General features: G+C 36.9%; 1 protein-coding gene across 4 annotated transcripts in view; it reads left to right on the plus strand.

Annotated features, from left to right (window-relative positions):
* Positions 1-22365, plus strand: part of SERAC1 (serine active site containing 1) — a 73226-nt gene that overhangs the window by 12141 nt on the left and 38720 nt on the right. The window contains exons 2-9 of one of the 4 annotated variants that reach the window (XM_072767059.1): positions 9044-9152; positions 9352-9633; positions 9984-10075; positions 12557-12593; positions 15078-15214; positions 18252-18341; positions 19454-19585; positions 21663-21784. In XM_072767059.1, the coding sequence (XP_072623160.1) occupies positions 9581-9633; positions 9984-10075; positions 12557-12593; positions 15078-15214; positions 18252-18341; positions 19454-19585; positions 21663-21784 (663 nt within the window). In that variant the 5' untranslated portion in view covers positions 9044-9152; positions 9352-9580. The remainder of the gene's footprint in view (positions 1-9043; positions 9153-9351; positions 9634-9983; positions 10076-12556; positions 12594-15077; positions 15215-18251; positions 18342-19453; positions 19586-21662; positions 21785-22365) is intronic. The other 3 variants (XM_072767053.1, XM_072767074.1, XM_072767064.1) reach the window with 3 other exon arrangements.

Raw genomic sequence — 22365 nt, forward strand, 5'->3', positions numbered from 1 at the left:
AGTTTGTCTCTCCCTCCTCTTCTGCCTCTCCCCCACTTACGTGTGTGCTCTCTTTCTCTCAAATGAATAAAGAAAATCTTCTTAAAAAAAATTAAAAACCCTTCCCAGGTGGAATATAATAATCATGATCACAATAAATAACATTTATTAAGCACTTAACTTGAAATAGGTACTATTCTATGTGCTTTACGTGTTTTAGCTCATATAATATAATAACCTTTTAAACTAGTCCTAAAGGAAAGTGAGACACAGAGGTTAATTAACTAGCCCATAATCCTATGTCTGGTTGTATTTTAAAATATACCCAGGATTTTGTTTTAATCATGTATTTTAAGATGACAGAGGTGACTGCATTAAGAGAAGAGCTTATTATTATTTATAGTCCCCAAGAGGAAGGGCTACACCACACTATATAGGACCACATGGAGAAGGGTCAGGATTGGTCAGGGGTAAAATTGAGGGGAAACCGTGGGCCAGAGCCTTTGTTATGGTATTTGTGGGAAGGAATGGATGAGATAATAGGCAAACTGAACAAGTTTAGGATTGGATAGTTTGAATAATTTTGATAGGTTCTAGGCTACAAAGGTGATCCCTAGTTATTTGATACTTGGTCCTGCATTGATACAGGGCAGAGGGAATATTGACTTGGTGGGTGATAGGGAGGTGTTTGAGAGTAGACTATAATAGATTGGTTGGCTTGCATATGAAAGATGTACTATAAGCAAGTTGTTTACAATTTCTAGAAATTAGCCAAATCTGGAAGAGGTAGTCATCTGGGTACTGAGGACCTCAAAATGTCAAAGTATTATAAAACATACAGTCAGTACAGGTTGTTAGGGGAGCTGAATTTGACACTAGGGAGCATGGTACTACAGAGAACATTCTTAACGTCTTTATTATTTTTGCCTATGAAGAAACAAAAATTAGGCTTGCAGTGGATTTCTCATGAGCAACAAGAAATACTAGATGAAATATCAGTGGAAATATTATCAATGTGCTGGAGGAGACTACCTGTTAATCTAGAATTCTAAACCCGGCTAACTATGTTTTAAGAAAGAGATTGAAATATAACATATTCAAGCACTGGGTGTTATTCTGTATGTTGGTAAATTGAACACCAATAAAAAATAAATTTATTAAAAAAAAGAAAAGAAATATAACATATTCAGACATGCTAAGATTGAGAGTGCTAACTACATGTAGGTTCTTTATGAAAGAACTACCAAAAGATATAACTTCATCATGAGTGATTTGAACCCAGAAGGAAGTTGTAGAGGTAAAAACCAATGGTAAGGAAAGAAATTGGCAAAAATGTTGGTAGATACTTAGACTGCTTTTAAAAACAACTCATTTGGAAGGATACAGCATTGCTTAAAGTTACACTTTATATAGCATGTTTAAAATGCAGTTATTTTCTTAAAAAATAGTATAGCTTTAAACCAGTTAAAGGATAGTAAAACTTGATCTATCCAATGCACAATAAATGTAAATGGGTTAATCTATTAAAAGACAGTTTTGAAATTCAATATAAATGATACCAAAAGATTATAAGCATGATGGGGAAAAATATGATAGTTAAATGCTTGTTAAGGAAATACTGTTATTATATGAAATAGAATTTAAGGCAATAAATATAACAAGGATGCATATATGATGATGAATCAGGTGGTTTGGTCCTAATCATGAATTTGCACATACATAATGACATCTTTTCACATCATGACAAATGATAGTATTAATTTGACTCACCGATTGGGGAGTTCTGCAATAGAGTGTAAGATATATGAAGGCAAGGACATAGTTTTCATGCTTATTGCTATGTCTCTAGTGCCTAGAACACTCCTGGTTCATAGGGACTTAGAGAAATAGTTGTTGAATGAATATATAATTTAAAGAAATATGGATACCTACAAGGGGAAGTTGACAAATGCACAAGCCACTATGAAGGTTGTTAAAAACCTCTCTCAGGTGCTGTGTAGATCATAGAGAAAGATTAGTAAGACTATGGAAACTTAACACAATTAACAAACTTGTTATAATGAATATAACTAAATTCTGCCATAAGTAAGAATAAGTTTGTGTGATACATTTATAGCTATTGATTATTACCAGGTAGCAAAACAAGTCTCCGCAATTCCAAAGAATATGAGCTACCTAATACAATAAAAATAATAATAAATCTTTAGAAATTTCATATGTTTGGAAACTAAAAACAACCCTAAACAACCCATGAATTGGAGGCAGTCATGGTGGCAATATCAGGACTTGTGAAATTTAGGTAAAGCAAAATTTAAAGGTGAATTTATCATCTTAAATTCATTTATGAAAGATTAAGAAATGTTCCTAATATATTAGTTATGCATTATTTTAAAGAAGTTAAGAAAAGGACAGAATGAACCAAAAGAAAGAAAGAAAGAAAGAAATAATGAAGAGTAGAAATAGAAAATAAAATAGAGATGATTCGCAAAACCAATAGAAAATAAAAAGTTAATACATGTTTCAATTAATAAATTTCTACAAGATTGCTCAAAAGTTAAAAAAAAGCACAAATAAGCAATGTCAAGAACACAAAAAGTAGGCAATTTTAGGCATGAAAAACTAAAATAGCATAAACAATTTTATGCTAATGATTTTGAAAACTTGAGTACCTATTTTCTTGAAAAATGGATATTATCAAGACAAATTCAAAAAGAGGAAAATCCAAATAAAACAGTTGTAAACCAATGCTAAGTAAAATAAAAATTTATTAAACAATTGAAACACTCATTGGATATTGGATGATATTTGTTTTGACATATGGTAGTTAATTTTTTAAGGAAATATAAGGTTAAGTTATTAGATATTTTGGATTTGCTTCAAGATAAAGGGGTAGGGTGGTGATGGAAAATGAATGTGGTTTTTGGTATAGCTTTCCCTGTTCAGTCCAGTAGCCACATGTAGCTATTTAAATTAAAAATAAATAAGATAGGGACACCTGAGTGGCTCAAGTGGTTGAGCTTCAGCGGTTGAGCCTTTGGCTCAGAAGTTCCAGGATCGCGTTCCGCATCAGGCTCCTGCATGGAGCCTGCTTCTCCCTCTGACTATGTCTCTGCTTCTCTCTGTGTCTCTCATGAATAAATAAATAAACATCTTAAAAAAATAAGATAAAAATTTTAGTTCCTTAATCACACTCTGTATTTTCTCACTGGTAGTACAGATATAGGAAATATCTATCATATAGAAATTTATTTGGCCAGAGGAGGTATAGCTGAAACAAAATTGGCCACGTGTTGATTTTTGAAGCTGATGGGATTCTCTTGATTTCTCTCTCTACATTTTATACATTTGTGTGTGTATTTCCCATGAAAGGAAAAAGCACAAAGGAAAAATGTTTGACCCTTGTGAAGAAAATTACAAAAGACCTAAAAAAAATTAAAGATGTAACTTTTCATGAATGGAGGGACTCCATATAAAATCAGTTCTTCCCAAATGAATCTGTAAATTCAATTCAGTTCCAATCAAAATCCAGTAACCGAGATAATCCTAAATAGAATGGGATGGGAATGCTCACTCTAGAAGCCTAAGACTTATTTTAAAGATACTTATTTTAGGGATGCCTGGGTGACTCGGTGGTTGGGCATCTGTCTTTGGCTTAGGGTGTGATCCCGGGATCTGGGGTCGGGTCCTGAATCGGGCTCCTTGCGGGGAGCCTGCTTTTCCCTCTGTTTGTGTCTGTGTGCCTCTCTCTCTTTCTCTCTCTCTCTCTCTGTGTGTCTCTCATGAATAAATAAATAAAATCTTTAAAAAAAGATACTTATTTTAATTCTTAAAGGAATTAGGAAAGGTGTTATTTCCCTGATAAAAGTTTAGACAAATAGATTAGTGGAGCAGAATTGTCCAGAAATCAACCCTAGGTAGATTAGACTTTAGTGTATGGAAGACTCTTTTCTAATCAGGGAGGAAACCATGGTCTGGTATTAAAAATGGTCTTGGGATATTTGGTTTTAAGAATGTGACTATTTGATTTTAGACATTCTGGATTTTAGGTGTTTGTGGTACTTCAAAGCAGAAATATGCATTAGGGGGATCCCTGGATGGCTCAGCGGTTAAGCATCTGCCTTCAGCCCAGGGCGTAGTCCTGGAGTCCCAGGATTGAGTCCCACATCAGGCTCCCTGCATGGAGCCTGCTTCTCTCTCTGCCCATGTCTCTGCCTCTCTCTCTCTCATGAGTAAATAAATAAAATCTTTAAAAACAAAACAAAAGAAATATGCATTAGGCAGTTGAGTACGTATGCACCTGCAGCTTAGCGACAGATCCGGATTAGTTATAGAAATTTGGGAATCACAAGCTTATGGTAGACCTTTGTGAGGAAAAAAAACTGAAATTACTCAGTGTAACATGAGAGAAAAAGGGGGAGCATAGATGGAAGCCCCTGGGACACTAGTACTTAAAGGCCAGGTGGAGACAGCAAAGCCACCTGCAGAACTCTGTAAGGACAGGGGCTCTGCTGTCTTATTCACATCTCAGGTTTACATCCTTGACAAATAATAAGTGCTCAGTAAATGTTTGTTGAATGAGTAATGGGATGGAGCAGCCAGAAATGTAAGAGTAAAACTAGAAGACAGGGAATCATAGAATCTAGAGAAGGAGAGAGAAATGAAATGCTTCAGAAAAAGCAAAATGATGACTGAAAAGTGGATGTAGGAACAAAGATGTCATTTACTGGTGACCTTAGGGAGCACTGTGTCAGTGCTAGAGAAGAACACTGGAGAAAGAATCTTAGGAAGGAAGGTGAGAGAAGAGGCACTTGGATCAAGAGAGGGTCCCCCAAACCCCCCATTAATTGGTTTTTTTGTTTTTGCTTTGAGAGGAGAACATTGGAAATCCAGTATTTAGGGAGGAGGAATAGAAAGAGCTGAAAGAAAGGGAGTGAGGATTAGGAAGAGAAAAGCAGTTACTTAATGGATCAAGATCCCTCTGGAAGTGAAAGAAATGAGACCTAGAATAAGATTTCCCCTTGGAAAGGGAATGAGATCTTTTCCTCAGAAACTGGGAAGACCAGTGCAGAAGATCCATTTGGAATGTGGAAAAGGCAGTAGATGAATTTAGATGAATATACATTTGTAGGCCAAGATGGATTTACCAGGAAGTTATGAACCTTATGCTTTAAGGTACCTTACCTGCATGGGCCTCTTTGAGTGCTGTGAGTTACTAGGGGTTATAATGTCCTGGGAGGAAAGGGAATCCCAGATGTAATCCAAAAACTTTTCTGTACAAGTGTTTCTGACACTTGTCTAACAAAATCTCAGAAGAAAGATATAAAAATTTCTAAGATTCCAGTCATTTATTGTGATATTTTTTCTCATCCTAAGTAACTTTCATTTTAGCACCTAATTTGGTATTTTTGTGTTTGTTTTTTTTAAAAAGCCCCCACCCCATTTGAATAAATGTTAAACCCCTCAATACCTGGATATATCCTTGCTTGTAGGTAAGGTGGCAGAAGTTGAAGCAGATCATAGTTTTAAGTTTCTCAGTCAAATAAGAGACAAGATCATTTGAAAGGGTGGATGTGGGGAGGAAACTTAGAAGCGTATGTCGGTCATTTATAGCAGTCATTGTGGGATCAGGAGAGAACTGATTGAGAACAGCAGAAATGATTCTGAGAGCCCACTCCCAATTTATCTTTTTTTCTCCCTGAACCACTCCCCGCCCCCTCCCCTGTACCCCATTTTGGCTGTCAGTGTGTAAAAATAAAGAAAACACATGTTTCAGGTTAGGGTTGCAGGCTACTAGAAAGAGGAGGGTTCTAGGGGTACCTGGGTGGTGTGCTCATTTGAAGCATCTGACTTTTGGTTTCTGCTCAGGGTCATGGGTTTGGGCCTGCATCAGGCCACATGCTCAATGTGGAGTCTGCTTGAGTTTCTCTCTCTCAATAAATAAATCTTAAAAAAAAAAAGGAGTTTAGTACTGTTGAGGAAGGAGGCAGAGTGATGTGTGGGGAGGGAAGAATAGTCACAGGACTGGCTGCTCACTCCCAGACAAGTGAGGGATGGAAGGTTATTTGGGGCTGGAGAGCTGAGAAGTCATTAAGAACTCTGAGGAAATAGTAAGAAATAGAGCCTTTTTTTTTTTTTGAAAATTTATTTTTTAATTTTTAAAAAGATTTTATTTACTTATTTATTCATGAGAGAGAGAGAGAGGCAGAGACACAGGCAGAGCGAGAAGCAGGCTCCATGCAGGGAGCCCAACGTGGGACTCGATCCTGGGACTCCAGGATCATGCCCTGGGCCGAAAGCAGCTCTAAACCACTGAGCCACCTGGGGTTCCCCATACCAGTGAGAATGGTGAAAATAAACAAGAGAGCAAACAACAAATGTTGGAGAGGATGTAGAGAAAGGGGAACCCTCTTGCACTGTTGGTGGGAATGTGAACTGGTGCAGCCACTCTGGAAAACTGTGTGGAGGTTCCTCAAAGAGTTAAAAATCGAACTGCCCTACGACCCAGCAATTGCGCTGCTGGGGATTTAACCCAAAGATACAGATGCAGTGAAACACCAGAACACCTGCACCCCAGTGTTTATAGCAGCAGTGTCCACAATCGCCAAACCGAGGAAGGATCCTCGGTGTCCATCGAAAGATGAATGGATAAAGAAGATGTGGTCTATGTATACAATGGAATATTCCTCAGCCATTAGAAATGACAAATACCCACCATTTGCTTAAATGTGGATGGAACTGGAGGGTATTATGCTGAGTGAAATAAGTCAGTTGGAGAAGGATAAACATTATATGGTCTCATTCATTTGGGGACTATAAAATTTAGTGAATGGGAATAAAGGGGAAAGGAGAGAAAATGAGTGAAAATATCAGTGAGGGTGACAAAACATGAGAGACACCTAACTCTGGGAAACGAAGAAGGGGTAGTGGAAAGAGAGGTGGGCGGGGGTGGGGTGGGGTGACTGGTTGATGGGCACTGAGGGGGGTACTTGGCGGGATGAGCACCCGGTGTTATACTATATGTTGGCAAATTGAACTCCAGTAAGAATGAAGCTAGTTAAGAGCTGGCTTCAAGACATACTTAAAAAAAAAGAAAAAAAGAAAGAAATGGAGCCTTTTATTCTGGAGAGAGCTGCAAAGGTGATGTCATCTAGGAAACCCAGAAGGAAATTAGTTGAGGACCTATTTCCAGTAGATTTAGATTTATTTTCAGGATTTATTTTTTTTTAAAGATTTTAATTATTTATTCATGATAGTCACACAGAGAGAGAGAGAGAGGCAGAGACAGGCAGAGGGAGAAGCAGGCTCCATGCACCGGGAGCCCGACGTGGGACTCGATCCCGGGTCTCCAGGATCGCGCCCCGGGCCAAAGGCAGGCGCCAAACCGCTGCACCACCCAGGGATCCCTATTTTCAGGATTTAGTAGGAAGGAAGCATACTACGGTGGTGGCGAGTGGGGGATGTTTAAGTTAACAATATGAAGCTTTTTAAGCAAAAATGAACTATTGGGACTTCATCAAGATAAGAAGCTTTTGCACAGCAAAGGATACAGTCAAAAAAACTAAAAGACAACCTACAGAATGGGAGAGGATATTTGCAAACGACATATCAGATAAAGGGCTAGTTTCCAAAATCTATAAAGAACTTATTAAACTCAACACCAAAGAAACAAACAATCCAATCATGAAATGGGCAAAAGACATGAAGAGAAATCTCACAGAGGAAGACATGGACATGGCCAACATGCACATGAGAAAATGCTCTGCATCACTTGCCATCAGGGAAATACAAATCAAAACCACAATGAGATACCACCTCACACCAGTGAGAATGGGGAAAATTAACAAGGCAGGAAACAACAAATGTTGGAGAGGATGCGGAGAAAAGGGAACCCTCTTACACTGTTGGTGGGAATGTGAACTGGTGCAGCCACTCTGGAAAACTGTGTGGAGGTTCCTCAAAGAATTAAAAATAGACCTGCCCTACGACCCAGCAATTGCACTGTTGGGGATTTACCCCAAAGATTCAGATGCAACGAAACGTCGGGATACCTGCACCCCGATGTTTCTATCAGCAATGGCCACAATAGCCAAACTGTGGAAGGAGCCTCGGTGTCCATCGAAAGATGAATGGATAAAGAAGATGTGGTTTATGTATACAATGGAATATTACTCAGCGATTAGAAACGACAAATACCCACCATTTGCTTCAACGTGGATGGAACTGGAGGGTATTATGCTGAGTGAAATAAGTCAATCGGAGAAGGACAAGCAGTGTATGTTCTCATTCATTTGGGGAATATAAATAATAGTGAAAGGGAATATAAAGGAAGGGAGAAGAAATGTTGGGAAATATCAGGAAGGGAGACAGAACATAAAGACTCCTAACTCGGGGAAACAAACTAGGGGTGGTGGAAGGGGGGAGGATGGCGGGTGTTGGAGGGGAATGGGTGACGGGCACTGAGGTGGACACTTGACGGGATGAGCACTGGGTGTTTTTCTGTATGTTGGTAAATTGAACACCAATAAAAATTAATTAAAAAAAAAATAAATAAAAAAAAAATAATAATAAAAATAAAAATAAAAAAAAAAAAAAAAAATAAACCACTGTAAAAAAAAAAAAAAAAAAAAAAAAAAAACAATATGAAGCTTTTTAGGCCAGAGAAGTAATAGCAAAGAGTGTATAATGTTTTATAGTTAATTGCTTCTGTGGTGTCAGGATTGAAAGAAGCAATAGGTACTTTTGTTTTCCTTAAGTTGTCCTGTAGTAAAATGCAAATCTATAAACAAATTCAAAGTAGTTTACATTGGATTCTATCCTGGTTTCATGAACATCTACTTCATTGCAGTCCTCACCAGTATTCTTATGTCTCATGGATACCCATTAAACAAGTGAGAAATGAAGAAACAATGACCTTTAAAACAGTGACCTTTATAAGTTTACCTCTTGCCTAAACCAGTTTGTTTAGTCACCAATTGATGCGCTGGAATTACAAGAAAAAACGTAAAAGCTTTTTATTTTGTGTTATCTCTCTCTCCTTTTTTTTTTTTTCTCTCTTCTTTTTAAGTAGGCACCACGCCCTATGTAGAGCCCAACGTGGAACTTGAACTCAACCCTTGAGATCAAGACCTGAACTGAGATCAAGAGTCGGGTGCTTAACTGACTGAGCCATCCAGGTGCCCCTATTTTGTGTTTTCTCCAGCATATTTTTTAATATATATATATCTCATTAATTATACACACACACACACACACACACACACCAAGTAATTTCCCCTTTATCCATGTAAAGCTGCTAGGACTTTATATATGTTGAACCAAAAGATCTTTTCTCACATGAATCCCTCAATATGCTTTTCTTCTTTTCCTTTGTAGCAAAAGCAAAAGAAAATAAGTCTTATCCAAAGACAATCTGATATGATTCTAGAATACTGAGTTGTTCTAGAAACCATTGCATCATATTTCGATCATCTTTACTCAGTCAATGAAGTAGTTGAGCGACAGTTCTTCTCTGGTAGGATGCCAACAGTTAACAAAGATTTGAAACTTTGTTGGTTATCATCCTGAAGGGGCTAGAGGAGAAATACCTCCATGGGTTCTAAGTATGTCTTTCATTTTGAGCGCTTTTCATTTCTGTAGAGCCTTCAGTCATCAAAGGTAAATATAAATATCTATTTATCTCTATGCATATATATATTTTTAAAGGTACTAAATTTTTTTTAATTCATATATTGACATTCTGGTTAATAATCGATGTCTTCTTGGTTCCTAATAATTGTTCACAGTTGCACTTAGTTTGGAGAAGAATAACAAGATACTATTCTAACAAGATACTATTCTAATATGTTTTTTTTAAGGATGAAATTTTTTTAATGGAAAAGTTTTTTTCCTGGTCTTGAAAAATCTAACTCTTTAGATAATCCACTGTGATTGTGGCATGTTCTTATAGTCAAATGTTTTTAATTAGCTGTCAAGTTAAATTTGTTACAATTGTTCTAAATACATAGAATGTCCCTGGCCGCTTATTGTGTCATCTGCTGCAGAAGAATAGGAACCTCAACTCCTCCACTCAAAAGTATCACATACTGGAGAGATATCAGTGAGTACAGTTTAAACAGTATTTCTTAAAGAAACATTGATAGAATTATGGCCAAGTTTCCCACGTGGCCCACAAAAACTTACTTAATCCATGATAAATTTCAGAATTGTTTCTGTCTTTTTTGTACTAATAGTGCACCCCAAATTTGTAGGCCCAGAGCCATGCATACCCCTGTTTTTGGGAATCTTGTCTTCTATATGTTTCCTGTCAGATTCAGGCTCATCCTTTTTTTTTTTTTTTTTAAGATTTTATTTATTTGAGAGAATAGAGAAAGTGTGCACAAGCAGGGGGAGCGGCAGGGAGAAGGAGAGGGAGAAGGGGAGGGAGCTTAGCTTGCTCCCGCTGAGCCGGGAGCCTGATGTGGGGCTTGATCCCAAGACCTCGGGATTAGGACCTGAGCTGAAGGCAGAAGGCCGACAGTTACCAACTGAGCCACCCAGGTGCCCTGAGGCTCATCCTTTCAAACTCAAATATCATTACATTCTCATTCATTATTAAGTTTCTGCAAAACAAGGTGCCAGGCACGTGTATTAGGTTCTGGGAATTCACCAATGGGCAAAGAAGATGTTGTGCTTGTCCTGTGGGAGGTTAGGATCTAGTGCTGATCTACTATCTTTACTTGTAAATATTTACCTTATTTATTCCTCACCTTAATTTGTAAAAGAGAAGATAATCATCTTTCATTCATTTGGCAAATTATTTATTTACTATCTACTATATGCCAGGTACTATTCTAGGCCCTGAGAATACAATGTGGATTACGACAGAGTCCCTGTTTTCATGGAGTTTCTGTTTGTTCTTTAAGATCTTTTTTTTAGGATAGATCCTTTTCATATAGAAAATTCTGTGATTTTGTGTTTTAAATATAAAAGAAGGGTTGGAACAAAGAAAGGAGCTTTTCTTCTCTCATCATTTGTAAAGAACAAAAATGTGAATTTAGGATAGGACAGAAGGCTGTGATACTATATTCTGTTCCCAGGGCCCAGTGAAAAGGAAACATAACAAGTAGAGAAGGAAACAAGATGCTCCCAGGGCCCACAGGGTTGGGCCAGGGATGCAGGGAAGTCTAGGAAGCCACGTTAGAAGGAAAAACATCCCAGAGAAGTTGCAGTCACGAAGCCCTGTTGCAACTTCTGATCTCATCCCTGCAGACCTCCCAGAACTGTCCCCTTCCCAGTTCTGGAACCACTACTATGGTCTTGGAGTTTGGGAGGAATGTTCATCTCCCTTGCCTGATATATAGAGAGGTTGATCGAGTGAGTTCCTTATCCCTCTGTAGGGAGGATAAATGTGTTCTCAGTAGTCTAAGTCGAAACTCTGACAAAGGGCTACTTCTACACATCCAATAAGTTAAAGATTATATAGGTTTTGCAGGCAGGTAGCAGTATCTGATAATTATGGGGTAATGATTCCGTAAAGGTTGTCTTCAGTGCGTGTAATAGAAATTTAACTGCAGTGGTTTAAATTAGTAAAATTTTCATTTTTTCTTATGTAACAGGATGTCAAGATAGAGACAGTTTAAAGCAGGAACCACAGTTTAGCAATTCTGTCTTCTTGCTACGTTATCTGTATTGTCCTCATGGTTACAAGATAGTCACTAAATCTCTAGACTTTAAGAAGGGAGAAAGGCCAAAAGCCATCTTACAAAGTTTTGTCTTTTTATTTGGGGAGGGACTACTACTTACAGGCTTTCATATATATCTGATGGGCTACAACTGTGTTGCACAGCCAGCCCTACCTGCAAGAGTCAGGAATTTGTGAATACTTTTAGATAGTAATTAGGTTGTGTTAATAAGGATTAAGGGCCTTACATATATTGAACAGCCAGCTAGCTGTGTCTTCCACTAGGAGGGTTTTTTTTTTTTTTTTGGATATTAAAAAAAAAGAGTTTTCTAAGTTCCAAACAAAAAAAATTATAAGTAAACTCGTAGCATGTAACCAGTATTTTTAATGGGACTATATACATATGGTGCTTAACTACCAACTGTAACATAATTCCTTTGGAAGAGTCATTTTGTGTCCCTTCTTCAGAAACAGTATCATCCTAATAGTGATAGAATTCTTCCCATTCCCTTATTTAATTGGTTGTGAACTAGAAGGAGTCAGAAGGCAAGTTAGCTTCATGACTCTTGCATTCAGTGGAAGCACTGTAGGCCTGTCAACATCAGTGTTGCAGTAGCACTACAGTCTCTACTGATTTGTTGGGGATGACAGAGTAAGAGATACAAGAAGGGGAGAAGAGTAGGAAGTGAGAATGAGTGTGAAATACAGAATATATTTTTGTACCCAGTGCTTATTGGTTCGTTTGTCTGTGTCTAAGAATAGGAAGCCTTGTGTTGATAGTAATTAATCATATTCATGGAAAAATATTAGTAACTTTTTATCCAATTATATAATACAGGTAGAGACACTGTTGCCTATTTCCTGTCACATTTTAAAATTAAAACTTATCATACTGACCTTTTTTCTTTCTTTTTGAAGGAAATATAATAAAGTTTACTGGATCACTTATTTTAGGGTAAGTGTCAGCTATGAAATATTAATTGGCTTCTTTGTACTAATGGAAATCTCAATGGAAGTGATTTTATGAGATGGGGTGGCAAATATGTATAAATTTTGGAATTAGACAAGTGAGTTAATCACTGGTTTTACCACTTCAGTGTTGTCTTGATTCAGTTACTTTACTGTCTGAGAAGTGTCTTATCTTGGATGCAAGGGAGCGATAGGGATTCTATCCACTGGGCACTGTTGGTCTGAGGATAGCACTTGACCTATACAGAGCAGGTGCTCACTAATTAGTTTTCACATACCCAAAATCACATCTTGTAGGTTCTAATGTGGATCAGAAAGGTAAAAATTAACAGTAGCCAAAATTATTTTTGAAAACCCTTTAAATGACCATAGAGATCTCATGAAAGAAAATTGAGGCTGACCAAGAAAACCAGTAGATTGATGTCTTCCATCTCATGCTCTTCAGAAGTGCATGCTTAATCAATGGAGTGACCGTCTTCCCTTATTTTTTAAAGGGGAGTGTATATGTTAATATATGTCTAATACTATTCTACTGTGTTTGTTAATACTACTCTTTTTCACTATTATATGTATGAGATCATATATATATATATACACACACATACATATGTAACTCTTAGATGCTGAAATGATAAAGGAGATGCATTTGGCATTTTATACAAATGCATACACTTCTCCATGACACTAATGTAAGACAAAACATAGATGACTTTTCCCTTTGAATCATTCCAGGCAAAAGATATAGTTTTTTTTTTTAAAGGATTTTTTTTAAAGACCTTTATTTATTTATTCATGAGAGACACAGAGAGAGAGAGAGAGAGAGAGGCAGAGACACAGGCAGAGGGAGAAGCAGGCTCCAGGCAGGGAGCCCGACGTGGGACTCCATCCCGGGTCTCCAGGATCACGCCCTGGGCTGAAGGCGGCGCTAAACCGCCGTGCCACCTGGGCTGCCCTCCAGGCAAAAGATATAGTAATGTATTTTGTCTATTTCATGATTATAGTCAGGAATGTAATGAAAGTTAATAACATGATTTCTAGTAAAGAATTTTGCCTTTCATGGGAAGCACAGTAAAAATATTGAATGCATTTGCTCTTTTTGGGTGCTCAGATAGTTCTCCGAGAAAGGAGAGGATTCTTGAGAGCCTTCTGTTGTGGTGCTGGCCAGTGTCTGCCTCTTCTGTCTTACGTGCTTTAACTTTAGAGTGTAAGTCAAAGGTCAGGAGAATGCTTAGTATAACTGATGTTACTAAGCCCTGAATCCAGACACTGCAGCTTTTGTGTCTGGATTTAGGGAATATGTAGGTCAGTCTGACAAGGAAAAAAAACCTCTTCACTTTGAGTGCATAACAAAGAATGTTGTATTTCACATCTAAAAATTAACTTTAGGCATAGCTTTTAGGAGATGGAAGTACCTATTGGCTAAACTTTGTAGAAAACAGTTTGGCAGTATCTAATAAAGTTGCATAGTATGTATACTGCCCAACAGTCTAATTCTCCTTCTAGCTGAGAATCCTAGAGGAACATACATGTGTACAGTATAATTGTATAAGATGTGTAACAGGATTGTTTGTGATGGATTTAAACTAGCAATTCCCTAAATGCCCATCTATGGTAGAAGGTAGGTTGTGGTATATCCATCAATTGCTGAGTCACATACCATATAGAAATATAAATGTGTGAACCACTGATACTTGTAACACTGTAAATGAATCTCACAAACAAGAGGCTGAGCAAAGAATATTTACAGTGTGATTCCATTCTGATGAAATCCAGAGACAGACAAAACTAAACTCTGTTGTTGCATGTATAGATGGCAAACTAAAGAGAAACAAGGACATTATTGTAATAAAAGTCAAAGTAATAATTAGCTAAAGAGATGAGAGACTGGGTCAGGATCAGAAGGGACACACTGTGGGCTTCTGGGGTACTGATCTATGTTTGTCTAGGTATTCTAATTATTATTAATTAAAGGGAAAGTGTGCACACATTTATACATATGTATATAAATATGGTGTATGCTATATGTACATTATGGTGTGTATATTATGTTTCCCAATAAGAAGAATGAAAAATTCCGTGACAAAAAGCTTAATAAGAAAGACTGGCTCAATCATTAGTGTATATGCTGAGGAGATTTGTGTTTGTTATGGGGTGCACATTGATAGTGTATATAAAACTTCTCATTCAAAAAACATTTCAGTGTTTACTAAGCACTTATTTTTCCCATCCTTTTTTGGAAAATTCTGCCTTTTAACCTTTTTTCACCATTTGTAGCAAATGTTAATTTCAATCTATAGGTTTAAGACCTCAACTATTGTGCAGATTGAGCCATTCAGTTTATGTGATACTTGGTAATCTAAAGAGCTCCATAATCAATGTAATTCTGTTATTATGTCATGTAAAAAAAAAAAGTGGCTCTTGTGTTACTGTTAGATCATGTATTTATGATGATTTTTTGTTTCTTTTTAAGCGGTTCTTTATTTCTTACATATGAAATTCTGGCCCTGAAGAAGTCTTTGACATTAGATACTCAAGTAGTAGAAAGAGAAAAAATGAAGTCCTATATATATCTGCAAACAGTTTCTTTAGATAAAAGAGAAAATTATGGTAAGTTTATGGTAAAGTCATCCCACTTCTGTGAAAAATGGAAGCTAATTATTAAATTTTAAAATGAGTATTTAAAACATGATATTAACAAGGTAGGTTCAGCTAATTTTAAGAGTCAACAAATCCTGTGAGAACCAAGTTCCTAAAGAATCATTGAAGACCAAACTTTGGACTTCCATATTTAATACAGTTTTGCGACTCTCCTGTAACCTAGTGATGTGAAGACTAGCTGACTATTTTAGTCTAAACTTAGAATTCCACACTTTAGTGGAGGTCAATTTAGAGGCTGGCCCTCAATTTGGCAAGTATAAAAACATGATTTGGTCACTTAGCTTAGACATATTTTTGCTTCAAGGTATTTATTCATGCCAACTAAAATCATGACATGGATTCATAAATCTGGGTACCAATTTATTAACAGAGGGGAAAAAAATCTGTCATAGAGGCTGGAAAACCTGTCTTTACTAGTCGGAACATTCTTCTTCTCTGTGTTTAGGTCACAAGGAAACCTAATTAGTAACCAGACAGTTGCTTGATGAACATGAACTTTTAGAGCAGAGGCATATCTTTTCATCAAGGTATGGGTAGCGTGGTGAGTCACTACCTTTGACTTACAGCTGCCTGGTCCTACGTTGTTGGCCAAAATAACCTTGCCTTGTTACTACATTATGTTCTCTCAGTGAGACAGGTTCTACTCATCCTTTTCTAATTTTTTTTTTTGCTCTTTCAGCCATTTCTTTTTATTTACAGTTTGTGTTCAATGCAAATCAATTCCATAACATGAGAAGTTACTATGAATCAAAGCATAAATACACAAACACAGTATACAATCCAAAACTGATGTACAGCATTCAGGGATGAAACAAAACGTAATGTTCATTCACACACACAGTAGCTTGAGATCTGTTGGATATTGTTGTTCTGGTGTAGGTTCCTAAAGACGGGAAAAATGACTTTGGTTATCAAGACTACGGTGGCCATATTAGATACTGGAACATCTAAGCATCAGTGTGTGACCATGCGAACAAAAGACCTTAGAGTGTCTATTTTTAAAAAGCTTTCTGTGCATCGAGGCAGTTGTGAAAAGATTTACTTTCCAGAATCAAGCCCACTTTAGGCTTAGGACCAGGTTCTAACTATCTAAAAATATTGACTAACAGAAAGTGTTCCAAATGTGGCTATTCTGATTCAGTTTTTTTTTTTGAAAAAAGTATTTACAGAAAAAGTATAAAAGTTTTTCTGAATTTAATGTAAGCAAGCTTCCAGTCTTCACTTCCCAAATTCTTGATTTATGATTTTTGGCTCCCGCACATATTTTGCCTTTTTTAATTTCAAGATTTGTCGATTTTACCTTCAAAACAGATCATTTTTTAAATTGTAAGAAGTACTCCACCTATGCAGAAATAAGCATTTTGAAATTAGTTGAAGTCAACATACTTCTACTCTTTGGAATCAGTTTAGCTAAATGAATCTGGCACCCTTGTTCAATAGGAATAAGTGATAAGTAAGCAAAATTTATTCGTTATGTTTCACAATCGGGGGTAGATTCCAATCCATCATTGCCCTGGCACATGTCAATTACTATATAAAAAATCAAATGCAATGTCAAACCCAAAGCCTCAGAGGAAAGAGTTCAGTTCCCAAGAAACAGTGATAGCTTAACAATGTAAAACTTTTATCTAGAGTACATAGGCATTAAATTAGTACTGCTGAAACAATGCATTGAGGATTTACAGTAACACCTGGAAGTTCCTTCTAATGTACTTATAAATAGAATCATGGAAGCTTTTTGTATTAACCGTTTTATGGCCTTAAAGATTTAATGAACCGAATGAAAACCGAATCTGTTCACATCCCATCTTTTACATCTCGGTAAGAGAAAATCTATTCTCATTTTCAAGGTAGAATTTTACATGTCCATACTTCTTAAGCCACATTTAAAGAAATTATCTCTTATCTAATCTTGGATGTTGTCTCTTCATCTTGTACATGAAACTCCAGTAGATTTAATAGACATTCATCATCTAGTCAAACCCTTCACATGTTCTTCAAACCAATCAAATTTGGGATCCTCAACATTTTGTGTCAATAAAATAAGGTGTGGAATTAGCAGATTCAATGAAGACCTGTTTATTTTTCCTTGTCACACTGGATGTCTAGACGCCATTTGGATTGGGTTTAGAAGATGGGGAAGTATAGACGTTTCTTGGCCCGAGTCTTTTAACAGTAGAGATGTAGAAGGGAGAACGAGATCACGAAGAGACTGGCTGTTGACAGCAGAGCACCGCCAGTTAGTGTGGTGGTGGTATTTGCTGGATTTGGGGCAGTCGAGGTACTCTGGGAGGAGTTACTTGAAAGTGTTACAACAGTTGTTTGATTTGAATAAATCTGCGTGGGTAGGAGCAGCGCCAGGAGCAGCAGCCCCAGTCTGAGCCTGGCCACCATCGCTCTGCCCATGTCCGCTCCGTCGGTGTCGGTGCGCGGCGCGTGTCCCTGGCTGCGGGGCGAGTGGAGGACGCGGGCTCGGGGCGGGTGCAGGCGAGGTGCTCTTCCTTTTCTAAAAACAGCTGTGTATATCACCATCTGTCCTATTTATATTTACTGTCTTACCTGATGTGTTACAATTTCAATTACACAGATAATTTTTATAGTTTACAATTTATCCATTTGGCAAAGCTTCATCTCCATAGTAGGGCATCTCCAAATTTCAGTTTGAGAAGGGCTATTGTTGAGTGACAATTTCCTGAATGTAGCTAATTGTATGTTGCATATGAGGATTTTGTTAGTTTAACTTAGTGTTTTTGTTTTCGTTTAGTTTTTTACTTTTTTCCTGACTTGGAGAGCAATCTTATTTTGGGATCTAGAGCTCTGTGTTCACATAGTGGTTTTAATTGTTTTGATAGTGACACTAAAAGAAAAAAAATGCGATTTTATATTTTTTGAAAAAATTAGAGTTTCTACATTTTGTTCTCTAAAGTAGTGGAGGATAGCATTAAGAGTATATACTTGGTTTTATCTAAATTTGTAATCATTTTAGGAATCACCTACCAGGCAAGAAAAGAGCTTCACAAAGCAGTAAGAAAACTATTGGCAACATCAGCCAAGATACTGCGGGGCCCATTTGCTGGTATGTGTCAAATATTTAACGTAGAATCTTTATCAATAATCTGAAAGTCATTTCATGATCAGCTTCAGATCTTTTTTTCCCATTTTTTATACTGCCATTTATTATAGCCATGGAAATTGAATGATATTCTCTTGGGCTATATTTAATTCTGGGGTGATTTTAATTTTGATATCTTGGACAATTTTAGTTTTCTTCCCTCACTTTATGGATGTATTGTTGCTAGATAGCTGTGAATAAATATTGAGACTAAATATACCCTTTTCTCTTGATGAGAGTGCTTTAAGATTTTAAATTTGTTAGAAAATCACTCCCATGCTTTCTTATGAGAATATCGCATCAATAATGTAGATTTTATAATCAAAAAAATCAACAAGGTAGAGCTAGCTATGAAAGAGCTTACTTGATCGCTTTAAAAAGTTGACATCATGAAAAAGTAAGGTGAGAAAATTTTCAAGAATTAAAAGATACCAAAGAGACTTAATCAAATCCTGATTTTAAAGAACTACTCTGAAGGTATTTTTTGAACACTTGGAGAAATTTGAATATGAAGTTAGGCTTGATTTTAGATGATATTAGGAGATTTTCATTAGTATTCTTGGGTGTTATAATGGCATTGTGAGTATATAGGAGAATGCAGGCTTATTCTTAGGAGAGGCAGATATGACTAAGAAAGGGTCAAATGTTATGTCTGCAACTTCCTTTCACGTGGTTTAGAAAAAAACATGTACATACAGATTAAGTAAATATGGAAAAATAAAATTTATTAAATAAAATATAAACATATAAATGTATTATTCTTTTAATTTTTCCATATGTTCGATATTTTTCATAGTAAAAAAATTTTTAGGGAAAAAGCAACAACAACAAAAAGGACCATGTTGTGAAAGCAGCATAGTACATAAAACAAAAGCATATAATAACATACATAAAAAATATAGCAATATGACAGAACTAAGAACAAACCTGTCAGTCATTATCAATACCTGGAAATGGATTTCAGTCTCTTATTGTAGAAACTGATAAATTACTATCTTAAATAAGTAGGAAGATAATATGTTGCTTCAACTATTCACACTGTTTACGATGTCTTGTTCTTTTTTCTTTTTGCAAAGACACCTTTAGTACAGTTGATGTAGAGGACCATGAATGTGCTGTGTGGTTGCTCCTGAGGAAGAGCCAGTCAGGTGATAGAGCAGCACGATTGCAGGCTGTGCAGGAAATGTCAGAGACCCATCACTGGCAAGGTAATGAGCCCCTCCAAGAATCTGCTGCACTGCCAGCTCGCTTCTGATTTCTGATGTAAAGGGAAGGAAAGGAGGTGTCATGGAAGGAAAATAATTCAGGAAGTCTTAATATCAAAATTTTAAAAAGAAACTCCAGTGATATAGAAAGTAGAAAACCTGCTGGCCTGGTAGCCAGATGTGTTTGGTAAGAACAGGCTCAAAAGTGAGGAAGATATATTTGTGTAACTTGCTACCAGAATAGAGTTTTACTTGATTAGAGAAACTCTTGGTGCTGATAGTTATAGCCTAATATTGTATTTTCATTTTCTTTTGGTTCCTATTTTACAAAATATATTGTAATTGCTTGCTGTACTGTATAGTGAGACTTGTTTTTACTTTGACAATCCACTTGGATATAATACTAATAATTAGTATTTGTGTGTATATTGTTTTTAAAGGAAGATTTAAAAAATTTAATTGTATTTAAAAATCGCAAGTTCTGCACTAAAAGTACATGAGCAAGAATTTAGATCTACTCTGATTACAGTACAGGGACTAAAGTATACTTTATTACTAAAGTCATCTTATAAAAAGGGGTGAATTACAATATTTTCGGAGAAAAGTATCAGAATAAGATCTGTCTCCATACAAGTTGACTGGTGGCTATAATTATAAAAACATATATGTATTATATAACCTTTAAGCTTGCTTACTGTGAGTGAAGATGAATAAAAATCCTTAAAAAAAATCTACCTTCTGAAAAAAAAATTTTAAAAAAACTACCTTCTGGGTGCTGGGTGGCTCAGTTAAGTGTCTGCTTTCAGCCCAGGTCGTGATCTCAGGGGTCCTGGGATTGAGCCCCGCATCAGACTCTCTGCTCAGTGGAGAGTCTGCTTCTCCCTCTGCCCTTTCCTCCTGCTCATGTACCTGCTCACTCACTCTCTCTCAAAACAAACAAACAAACAAACAAAAAAACTGCCTTCCAGGACTCCATTTTGGAGTTACTATATCAGAAAAATCAGAGTTAGAGCCCCGGCATGTAGATTTGGGCAAAGTTCCCCATTTGATCTTTTTTTAAAGATTTTGTTTATTCATGAGAGACAGAGAGGCAGAGACACAGGCAGAGGGAGAAGCAGGCTCCATACAGGTAGCCTGACGTGGGACTCGATCCCAGGTCTCTCGGATCATTCCCTGGGCTGAAGTCAGTGCTGAACTGCTGAGCCACCTGGGCTGCCCTCCCATTTTATCTTAAAGAACTCACTCAGGTTATGAACTGACATTATTAAAAATGATGTCTGCTTCAGTGGTTGCAGTTTTGTTTTCGATACATAGCTTAGTCTATTTGGGCTGCTATGACACAATACCATAGACTGGGTGGCTTATAAACAATAGAGATTTATTTCTTATAGTTCTATAGGCTAGGGATCCAAGATCATAGTGCCAGCAGACTTGGTGTCTTGTGAGGACCTGTTTCCTGGCTCATAGATGACTGGCTTTTCATTGTGTCCTCATGTAGCAGAGGGGCCATGGGATCCTCTGGGTCTCTTTTATAAGGGCAGTAATCCCAGTCATGGGGGTTCCCAAAGGTTCCCACCTCCACATATCATGACATTGGGAATTAGGTTTCAACATATGAATCGGGTGGTGGGAGGGAGACACAGTCATTCAAAGCAATACGTAAAGGCTGGAATGGTTAAATTGTGAAGGCTAAAATAAAGTACCAGCATCTGGAACCTTAGATTATTCATGGACATCATGGGATGCAAAGTACTGCACTATACTAGGGACAGTAGATCTCAGTGCAACATCGGGTTTCTTGAGTAGTGATCAAAACAGTTTTTAAACACTAGAATTATTACAAAGAAAAGGAAAAGTTAAATTGGTTTTGACCTGTCAATTTTTACATTTGAAGTTCAGTTCTTCAAAAAGGTTAATTGGAGCGAGATATGCCTACATATATGTTGAGGAGGATTGTAAATGCAGTTGTAATTGTGGAAATTTTGAATCGCAAACTTGTGGTTTAAAAATTAAATTGTTCATTTAATTCTTGAGATATCTGTAAGCTAATCTGGGCGCTGACAACATACTTTTACAATAGATTACCAGTATAGGATAATTGCTCAAGCCTGTGATCTGAGAACTCTTATTGGTTTGGCACGAAGCAAAGAGAGTGATCTTCGCTTTTTTCTCCCACCACCTCCTTTGCCATCCTTAAAAGAAGTAAGTAAATAAAAATAATCCAGTGAGTGAAAAATAGATTAATATATCATCTTCACTTTGGGTGCAAAGTAAATTTAGTTCAAAAAGCACTCTGTTGGTTACTTTTCACAATCTGGTAAACTACATGTTAACCTGAAATTGTAGTTTCTATGCAAAGATTTCTTGATTTATCAGGAGATGTTGTTTCTCTGGTATTATTTTCCCCTTTGGGGCATAGGGAGTCTCTATACACCAGAGGGTAACTTCATAGCCAGTCAACATCGAAGAATTTTTCCCTTGTTCTAATATTTTTTTTCCCCTTGTTCTAATATTGATGTAGTTTTTCTCAACCTCAACACTACTGACATGTTGAGCCAGATAATTCTTTGTTGTTGAAGGTTGTTCTGTACATTATAGGGTGCTTAGCAGCATCTCTATTTCTGCTCACTGGATGCCAGTAGCATCCCTTCAGTCATAACAACCGAAACTGTCTCCAGATATTGCTGAGTGTTTTCTGGGATGCAGAAAGGCCTGAGAGAGCTATTACATGTAGATATTAATGTGTCACTCTGCATAGGTTTTTATTAACCACTACACCTAGA

The sequence above is a fragment of the Vulpes vulpes genome, chromosome 1 (assembly GCF_048418805.1).
Source record: "Vulpes vulpes isolate BD-2025 chromosome 1, VulVul3, whole genome shotgun sequence".
Taxonomy (NCBI): Eukaryota; Metazoa; Chordata; class Mammalia; order Carnivora; family Canidae; genus Vulpes; species Vulpes vulpes.